Source organism: Corvus kubaryi, unplaced genomic scaffold, assembly GCF_017639235.1.
Source record: "Corvus kubaryi isolate FWS band 111438036 unplaced genomic scaffold, C.kubaryi_AGA036_p1.0 37394, whole genome shotgun sequence".
Lineage (NCBI taxonomy): Eukaryota > Metazoa > Chordata > Aves > Passeriformes > Corvidae > Corvus > Corvus kubaryi.
In genome coordinates, this window is record NW_024581133.1 from 4,345,175 (window position 1) to 4,354,959 (window position 9,785).

The 9,785-nt window shown below is 38.7% G+C and overlaps 1 protein-coding gene across 3 annotated transcripts; it reads right to left on the minus strand.

Moving 5' to 3' along the window:
* On the minus strand, positions 1–7,000 carry CFAP161 (cilia and flagella associated protein 161). 3 transcript variants are annotated; one of them, XM_042039553.1, is made up of 7 exons: positions 6,897–7,000; positions 6,696–6,785; positions 6,292–6,527; positions 5,554–5,638; positions 4,515–4,673; positions 3,780–3,853; positions 1–2,846 (listed from the first exon to the last, which is right to left on the minus strand). In XM_042039553.1, the coding sequence occupies exons 1-7, from the start codon at positions 6,957–6,959 to the stop codon at positions 2,678–2,680; spliced, it is 876 nt and encodes a 291-aa protein (XP_041895487.1). In that variant the 5' UTR covers positions 6,960–7,000; the 3' UTR covers positions 1–2,677. The 3 variants fall into 3 exon arrangements, with proteins under 3 accessions (XP_041895487.1, XP_041895488.1, XP_041895489.1); XM_042039554.1 differs by lacking the exon at positions 4,515–4,673; XM_042039555.1 differs by lacking the exon at positions 3,780–3,853 and having other exon boundaries at positions 2,728–2,846.
* Positions 7,001–9,785: the final 2,785 nt, after the last annotated feature.

Below are 9,785 nucleotides of genomic sequence, written 5' to 3' on the forward strand. Positions count from 1 at the left end.
TGTTGTGAAAATGTACATAATTTTTATTTCTGTAAATTGGAGTAAGCAACAACAGTGCCCCTATAAAAATATGCATTGGTCAGCACACATCAAGTTTCATATCTTTACATAGAAAGTGAAGGAAAAGCTCCCGGTTTCCTCTAAGTATGCTTTGGTTACAAATTACTTAATGTTCCAATTAATTGAAAGAAGTTGATTGTACCCAATTCACAATGTCCTACGTTGCTCTGTCTACCTTTGTGCTTAACTTTATTTTCCGAAAACATGATTTAACATTAATGACATACCGTAGCCCAGAATTCAAGTCTGTTTTCACTTGTTTTCCTTCTGTGGCATTGTATTAGGGACTCACTTCGATTTACACGTTTCAGGTTGCTTCACAGATGGAGCAATAATTCTGCTGTTTAGAAAGATGTGCCGCCATCGGGTGGCCGATATTAAGAAGTGCAAAAAAGCAAAACGGCTTTTAAAAGAAAAATTGGGAAACAGGTAAGTATCTGTATTTGTTATCGTGAATTAGATGAATTATAAATATCTATTATATATGCATAAATCTGTGGGGTAACAGTGCGAATGGAATCAGGAATATTGATTCAATCCTGTTTATTTTCAGCTCAAGAAGTCCTTTCCAACAAGCACAAAGTGATGAAAACACACAAGTCTCCAAGCCACTTTTAATCAGCCCCCAATTCCAACATTACCTGCTTTTGTACTCATTTCTGTATCTGTTTATCTCTTTGTTTTTCCTCTAAATCTTTACAAAACTTGTTTTTGTACAGCCTGCATTGCTTTCCTTCCACAAAAACGCACACACAAACACTCCTACCCAAAACATCAGCCAGCCCAGGCACTCTGCCCACACAGCTCTCACTCCTGCATGAGTTCACACGAAGCTTTGTTTCAGAAATGGTTTTGGTTTAAAGCCTCTTCTTGTTTCCTACATTTGACCCAGAGGAAAGAGACTTAGAGTCGAAATAGCTGCATCTAACACCAGCAGAAGTCCACAATGGCCAAGTTAGAAACACTGCAGTGCATTCATGCAGTTTAAGTTTCACTAATTTAATATCTACAAAATATAAGTAGACTCATGTCAATCCATTGTGAAAACGTGCAAATTTTAACCTCTGAATGTTGAAGTATTAACAGACCCTCTACAAACACATCACACATCATGTTACAAATCCTTACACAGAAAATGAAAGGAAAAGCAAAAGAAAAGGTTCCTAAAGATCATTTCCTGTATAACAGCCCATCTATAACAGATCTGTAAATCTTTGCACACAAGGAGTGTGATTCAAAAGCTGTCCTCTGCAGTGCACGCCCTCAAAGCAAACCTGCATGTCACAGCACCATGAGCAGTCTGCTGCTCTGAGATCCTGTATGCCAAGTGCCAGTTAGCTGATGCTGCAGTCTGCTGATTTAACTTATATCGAATAAAGGCAAGAACTTTGTAAGCCTTGCCTGTGGGCTTCAAACAGACTATTTGGGAAGAGAGCTTAAAGATCCCTTCTTTTGTGAAAGTTTAGTGGGTTTGTTTTGGGAAAACTTAGAAAGTTTTAATTGACTTTATTATAATCATTGAAGATCTTTGGAATCTTTTATGAATGGAGATCTATGTAGTATTTTACTCGGGTATTCACTTCCTTTGTGCAGAAAGAGCCTGTTCTTGTGGTACAGTAAGAGATGAAATAAATATACATTTAACTCAATGGATATAATGGAATGTCATACATTAAAAGATTCTCTGTGATGCTTTTTCAGCTTCCATATAAAGAAAGGTAAATCTATGAAGTAATGATATCTGTTTTCCAAGTCTTTGCATTTTATGCTTGGTTGATTTTGTTTTTTAAGAATATGTGAGTTTTGGCTGAAATTTTTACCCTTCAAAGGCCTTTTTTTTGTTTAATTTCATGTGGATTTTCTGTTGTTTAATTAGGTAAGAACATAGACTCCAATCTTTTTCTTACTGGGATAAACTTACAGCATCTCATATTTATTTTCTGTTTGGCATTTACTGTCATGAAACTTGTGGGTGCCTAATTTTCTTTGACAATTTTACCTTACTCTCAAACTTGTTAGAAATGACCATGTATTGGAAAATGCTGTGGGTGAGAGGTAAATGGAACATGGTGATGCATGGAAAAGGCTGTTGTAAGTATCTAGTGTGCATCACTGTGCTCAAGTTCTTGGTTACTTGATATTTAAGTGTTTAGAATATGTGGACAAACATAAAAAGCTCAATTTATATCCATGAATTAGAAGACTATTTCAAGATAAAAAAATCTCATTTGTGATTTAATAATTGGCAATGTTGTGCTAGATGGAGGGTGGAATAAGCTCAACAACCAGCTTTCTTTCAGATGAACTTTAAATGTCAAAATATCCCATGATAAATTTGCATGTGCTTGGTTTTCAGTGTTTTGGAAACTGTCCACTGACCTTTTTAAAAATTGTGACACTGGTTTGCCTTTGGAAGAATTGGTTAAATATACTCCAAGAGCCAGCAATTCAATGAAAATCTATATGCAATTATTGCTAATGGCAGACTTTCAATTCCATTTTTAAAACAAACATCACTCAAACTAAAATCTAAACAGAAAGAAACAAGAATCAGAGTCTCATCAACCTCTACTGGCTGTAGTCTTGTGCTTTTATATTCTCTGTCTTTTCATGAAACTCATTCATTCTTGTACCCTTCTGGGAGAGCTTCGGGTCTCTCAAGCATTGTACCATCTTCAGGACCAGGATTTCCTGTAACTATCTCCCAGTGGTTCTGATCTTCTTCAACTTTGTGGGAGTCCAGATAATTGTGACAAATTACTTCAAATTCTCTTCCAAAATAAGACCTGCAAAGTCAAAAGAGAGGGGATAGGCAGGGAGAATTAATACATATACAAATTCAGCAAATCTTCATTACTTGTGAATTGTTCAAGATTTTCTCATTTTTCTCTTGGCTTGCTCAGAATCATCACCATGCACTTTCAAATAACAGATCCTTACAAGAAACACAATAACCCACTTTGTTTCCTATGAATAATTTAGGAACTTGAAATCCAAGGCAAATGCCACCTTTCTCACCTCAGAGCTAAAAGGAGCCCCAGCAGAATAAGGCCCTGATACACCAACTCAATATGTACAAGCTGGTTAAGCCCTCATCCCCACTTCTCTCTGACTGAGGAAGACTCTGGCTACTCAACTTTTTTAGCCTCAAACTTTCAGACCTTGCATCCTCAAAAATCTTATACAAATCTGCAGTCTTGCTAAGAAGTTAATGGGAAACATTGGTATACTCTTAGCAGTGTTTAATCAATATTAATTTAACGCATGTTATTAACTGGAATTGTTGGATTAACTTCAATTTGTAGAGACATTGATTCAGATGGACATAAGCATACAGAGCTTTAAGCAGTGTGGTTTTATTCAGTTCCCTTGTTCCTTACACTTCTTAGTATATCTTTTTTTTCCTTCAAAAGTAACCCAAACAACTGACATTGCCCAAGATACTCAAAGGGAGAACCACCAAGAAACTAGAGAAAACTAAAAGCATGATATGATAATGGAAAATGAAACAAAAAAAAAAATCCAAACAACTAAGACTGAGCCAACTGTCTGCAGCAACACAGTGGCCAAAATGTAAAATAAGGGAAAGGAGAATGGCATTCTGCATTCCTCTCCATTTCCTCAGTGTGTTCCTAAAGCACCTCTGTTGCTCCTTAGAGTAATTCTTGATGTTGGCACATCACTGTGCACACACTGTGCCAGCTGTAAGTTATCCTTACCACACACAGAAGGTCCTTGGAATGGCTAGGTTGCGATTGGTATAGCAATGAGTAATAATAATTTTAGTTTCTGTCTGGAAAAAAAAGAACAAGGGAAGACACTTGACAAACGTTTTTAAACAAATATTGTGAATAAAGACCGTCTTTAACAATTAGATAATTTTGACTTTGTTGATTAGTGAGCTGATTCATGTAAATGAGTCTCAGTTCAAGGCTGTAGGGGAACAGTTGTATTTGTGATACTCTGCTGTACACCAGCACTTCAGGAAGTCTAGCAGTTATCTGGTACAGGAAAATACTGTATTTGCAAAAGGTTAAAAACATTTGGAAAATCATCCACTTATTGAGATGCCTTGAGAATTTTATTAGACGTTTAATCTACAGGAGCTGTTATTTAATCACATCTCCAAACATTGGAAATGGAATCTAGTGTCTCAAAAGGCCTGAAAAACAGGTAAGTACTGCACCCTCACATGATAAAATGTCAACCTTTTAAAATTTCTGATGAGAAAAACTGAACAAGTCAACCTCAAAATGAACACCAGGAACAAATATTTGTATAAGCAGATTCCCTAATTAAAGAGATTGTTCCTTCCCTCTCCCCCTTCCTAAACGTCAAGGTCAGAACTGGCGTAAAGGAAATATGTGAATAAAATGAATAACATTTTTTTTTCTCAGTAATCCACCTGTTTCAATTAAATTTTCATAACGTTTCCTACAGTTTTATTTTCTTACAGGAACTGGACATCCCTCATATTCAAGACGCAGCTGTGGATCCAAGGCCTTAGCTTGCCAGAAAGTCAAATAGGAAAGCTCAGCTGTCAAAAAGACTTTCTGAAGGCGAGATTTTTTAGCAAATTCTCGAAATGTTTTGTGGTCACTTGCCAGATAGAACTGTAAATAAAAATATATATTAATGATGGTGTTAATGTCAAAGAAACAAGATACATAATTTTAAAACATATTTTTGAAGAAAAATCTTTTCTTTTGTCTTCTGACAGATCAGTCTTCCCAGCTAAAATTATGCAAGCAAAACCCATAGGATAGATTCTGTGCTGTTGATAAACTCATTAAGTAGTTATTCTATATGCAGATTAGTGAATACTAACTTAAAATTGAATTTACATTCCAAATATTTTTTATCTCACCAGAGTGACTGTTGAGAAGGAAAAATTTTTCAAAGTTGTGGTGATTTATTTTGCATGTATACATACAGGTAATACTTTATTTGCTTTTAATTTGCAGAGGGAAAGAATGTTACCATTTAATAGAAATCTGCTCCCTTGGAATGATAGAATAGTGCCTGACTTTGTATTCCTGCTATAGATCATCTTCATAAGAAAGGAAATCTTCTCATCTTGGAGTTTCAGAATATTCTGAATATTCAGAATATTCTGAGTTGGAAGGACCCACAAGGATCATCAAGTCCAACTCTTAAGTGAGTTGTTCAAAGTGAAAAAACCTAAAATCTCCTTGATGAATTCTTTAATGATTCACAGTCTAACCGTGATTTCTTTTTCTTTCCTTTTTTAGATCTCCTTTATTCTGTTGTTCTGGCTAACAGCCCCCTTGGTCTGCACACCTGATCACAGGCAAGTAGCATAAACTTTCTAATTAGGTATTACTTGTCTTGATCTATGCATGATTCTGAGCCTGTTGTGTGAAGTTAAGATGTTGAACCACTGTACAGCTTTATCTATCTATACTTAGATAAGGATTCAATGCACGTTATCAGTATATGCTACCACTGCCATTTGCAATTTTATTGCCTTACCATTTTATCAGAAACCCCTCCTTTTGTCCCAATAAGGAAGTTTTGCCCGTATCTAAGTGGTTCACCCACTGCACTTCCATCAACACTGTTAAAATTGTAAAAAGGAAAAAAGATACATTCAAATAATCAGTTTTACTATTATTTAGGGGTTTTTGTCTGTTTTGGTCTACAGTTAGATGTTGCTTTGCGAACAATATTTTGTATTGTTTACTTTCTAAAATAGGTTAAATATCTTAACCTAAGGCAGAGGCTTTGACTATTGAGCAGGACTCTGTACTTCTCTTTCTTGTCCAACAAAGAGCAGCAATTAAATATATATTTGAGAAAGAGAATATGCTGGGTTTTTAGGACAACAGAACCACGTCCACTTCATGGAAAGCAAAAGCAATGACACATATTTCTGCTTGCAGGAGAGTGAATATTAATAGTAGTGGTATTTGGACAGGTTTTGTCTGCAACTGGAATATGAGCATAATAAAAACAGCTGCAGAATTTACCAAATGATACAGTGAACTTAATTCTGTTATCACACCTAAACTGATTTAGAGGTCCTTGGAATTAATCAGAGTATTATGCAGCACAGAATCAAGCATAATGCATGACTGAATACTCCTTCTTAAATAAATTAAATTTACTCAAATTCCTTTGTATATTAGCAAACGTCGCTGCCTATTTCCCAAAACAAGGTAGCTAAAGCTAAAATAATAGCTGAAAACAAGTCAGAATAAAGTACCAGACCTTACAATACAGAAAGCATTTCGACCCATAGGGTCCACGCTCTTGACTGCACTAAGTCCACGTGAGATCTGCAGGGGTTCATCCGAGTACAGGGATACTTCTTCCATGTCAACAGCCAGAGTCACATCACCAGAGATTTCGGGCTCCCTCTCCTTCGAGGATTTGTTGTCTGGGTTCATAAGCAACACAGTGTCTCCAAAGTGAACAAATCCATCAGAAGATACTGACAGCTCTACCTAAATTAAAATTTACACAGTATTTTACAGCATTATCTGAACCTCATATCACAAGTATTTTAGCACATAAATTCCGTAGCATTCTTAGCGCACGCAGAACAATAATAAGAGCTATGCCATTCCATGGGGGGTCTTGGGGGGATGAACACAACCCTCTTTAAAAATTACCTTCTTGAAAACACTCTCTTGAAGTCTGGCCAATCTCTGTCCTAAAAGTTGTCCTTGTTCTCTCTTACGGATAAAATCCCTCAGGCGCTCCTGTTGGCAAAGGAGAGAGGAGCAGACGTGTTAGCCGGCACCCGAAATCTCGCGTCTGAAGTGGATTTAGAGAGCAGGGGAGCAGGCGGGCGAGGCCTGGGGTGGCGGTACCTCCTCCGCCAGTTCCTCCTCCAGCCAGTTCCCCACGCGGACTCCGAGCCTGTAGGACGCCATGGCCGGGACGGGACGCGTCCCGCGTCGCCATGGCGACCGCGCTGCGCCGCGATTGGCCAGCCGGGGCGGAGGGGCGGGGCCGCGGTTGGCCAGCCCGGGGAGGGCGGGGCTACGATTGGCCAGCCCAGGGCGGGATGGGCTGCGATTGGCCAGCCCGGGGAGGGCGGGGCAGGGGGCGGGGCCTGAGCGGCGCCGAGGGCGAGGGGCCGTGAGGGGCCGGGAATCATGGAGCGCGTGAGGGGCAGAAGGTGTTTCACATTATCCCGTCCCACTGTGAATCGAACACTGTCAGGTCCGCGCTAAACCGTGTCCCCCAAGTGCCACATCTGCACATCTTTTACATGCCTCCGGGGTGGTGACTCCGCCACTGCGCTGGGCAGCTTGACAACCCTTTTCGGTGTATCGGTTTCCAGTCTGAACTTCACCAGAGCAACCTGGGGCTGTTTCCTCTTGTTGCACCACTTAACATTTCGGTCTCTTCTCCCCAGTAGTAAGAACAGCTCGGCTCAGTCGAGTGCCCCTCCTCGGGCTCTTGCCTTTTACAGTCCATATTAGACAAAGAGGTGCATCAGCTTAACGCCGCGAAGGAGTTCACTCCGTTATCACTGCGCTGTTGGTGAATACTGTGAATCATAGAGTAGCTTGCATGGAAAGGGACCCTCAGAATCATCTCGTTTCAGCCCTCCCCTGCTGTTGACAGGGACACCTTCACCTGACCAGGTTTCTCAAAGCCCCGTCCAACCTGGCCTTGAACCCTTCCAGGGATGGGGCAGCCACAGCTTCTCTGAGCAACCTGTGCCAGTGTTTTACCACGCTCACTGTAAAAAACTTCTTTGTTATGCTTAGTGCGAGCGAATGCATCAGGTGAATGTTTTGGCTGTAAATGTTTTGGTTTGTTATTATCTTTGTTTGGAATCTACATGGCAAGTTAAGCTAAGTGACTATGCCGTGTGTTTGTTCACTTTCCAGATAGGCTAAGCCAATGATCTTCAGAGATGGTGTAGATCCTTGCACAACACATTTAATCCCTTTACAACTGTCACAGTTTTCTTGTAAGCTTGATATTCTATGGTTTCAATGCTGGACAACTTAAAAAGATTAAAAGACAACGGGTTTTTTGCATGGACAGCTGGGCTACATGTTATCGTCAGGCAATTTTGACAGCAATTCACATGAATCTTGGCTCTTTTCTGTTTGTTTTTTAACCCAAAAGTTATTACTCAAAAAGTTACTTAAGCACATCCCGAACCTTTTAAGGGCCCGATGCTATCCATTTTTGTTCAAATAGCACCACTCAGTGTTCAGTTCTGGTAAGTCACGCTTTCCTGCGCCCAGCTCTGTTGGCAGCAATGCTGAAACTGTTTAATTAAAATAAGGAAGAAACTCTGTTCATCTTAGCTGAATGCCAAAAGCCAAACACCTTTTTCTTGTTTCAGAATTAAGCCACTTAAATCAATATTCAGTAACATATCATTGTTATAAAACCATCTATCATACTTAGCCGTGTCATTAAGAGCACATGCACTGTCTTGCTGTGCATGTAGCTGATATACAGAATTCACAGCAAGCTTCCACATTTTTGTAGCTTTATGCACTGTCTGTACTTGGTTACATATGCATTCTGATGCAGAGAGAAGTATTTGTACTAAAATACAGTTGTGTACAGAAATATCTCCAAGCATCTCTTAGCAGGACTATCCTTGTCACCTGGAAGGATTTAATTTCTCATTACATAGCATTTCCTGAAAACAAACAAGAAGAGCTCCCTATAAACATGTTTGAAAATTGAACATCTTCCCTGCAGGAAAGGTTACAGGCCTATTCAGCTCAGCTCAGTTTCCTTTTGAGCAGATAAAATCTGTGTTTACTCCTAACAGTTGTTTGCTGTATTAAATGGTGTGAAGAAAAGCTGTGCTTGTGGAAGAATTGATCTATGTTTTGTGTATCAAGTTATGCCAGAATACAAATTGACCAGAATTAAATGTCTACGTGATTTATTGAAAACAATAGTATTACCCCTTTTTTTTTTTTTAAGTCACTGTTAGGTAAAATTATAGCAATCTGCTTTCAGAGACTCTTCTCCTACTGTCTGGAGTTACAGATCTTTTACCCTTTTTATCTTCTCTTTCTGTTTTTTTCATGAAAGGGAGCTAGATGGTTGAGAAAACCCCAAAAAGCACATAGAGTTGCCTAAGCCATTAGTTTGCATAAAAGGCTGGCCTGGTTGGACTTTTAATTGTGTTAAGCTTGTCAGAAATGTATGAGCTAGAACATGTTTTAAATACTTTAAATTATACAAGCATTGGTATATATCAGAAGTACAAATTATCATGTTTGGTCCAATCAGGCTAAAAGGACAAGGTCTGAATGGGTGTGAACATATATTAAGTCCATGAAAGATGAATGCAATCTTATTTGGAGAAAGTGGCAGAGCAAAAAATACTAAAAATAAGTCATCAAATGACACATGTGTTGGATGAGAATGTTTTTAATACCTGCCTTTTCTGCCTTGGGAGTGTGTCTATGAATTTTTTTCCTGTTTTCTTTTCTTTTTCCTTTTGAAAATTGTGGGTATGCCAAGCTTGATTAACAGTACAGACTAAATAATAATGCACAGGAGGAAAATGTTCTCTGGAACAATTTGTCTCCTTTCATCTTATTATTTTACACTAGCATTATTCTGACACATGCTATGAATCAGTTTTCTTCACTGTTATTAGGTTTCTGGCTATTAAAGTGATTCATCTGCTTGTTAATAATACAACTACAGTTTCTTATTCTAACCTAGTCTCCAAACACTCCTCTGTTCACAGAAAAAAAGGAATT

What these genes read in the sequence shown, in the direction of transcription:
- CFAP161 (XM_042039553.1), bottom strand. Translation starts at nt 6,959, where the DNA reads ATGGCGTCCTACAGGCTCGGAGTCCGCGTGGGGAACTGGCTGGAGGAG. An exon ending in AGGAGGAACTGGCGGAGGAG is followed by an intron (nt 6,786 to 6,896) that starts GTACCGCCACCC and finishes CTTTGCCAACAG; the next exon opens with GAGCGCCTGAGGGATTTTAT. An exon ending in ATGAGGGATGTCCAGTTCCT is followed by an intron (nt 3,854 to 4,514) that starts GTAAGAAAATAA and finishes TTTTTTTTCCAG; the next exon opens with ACAGAAACTAAAATTATTAT.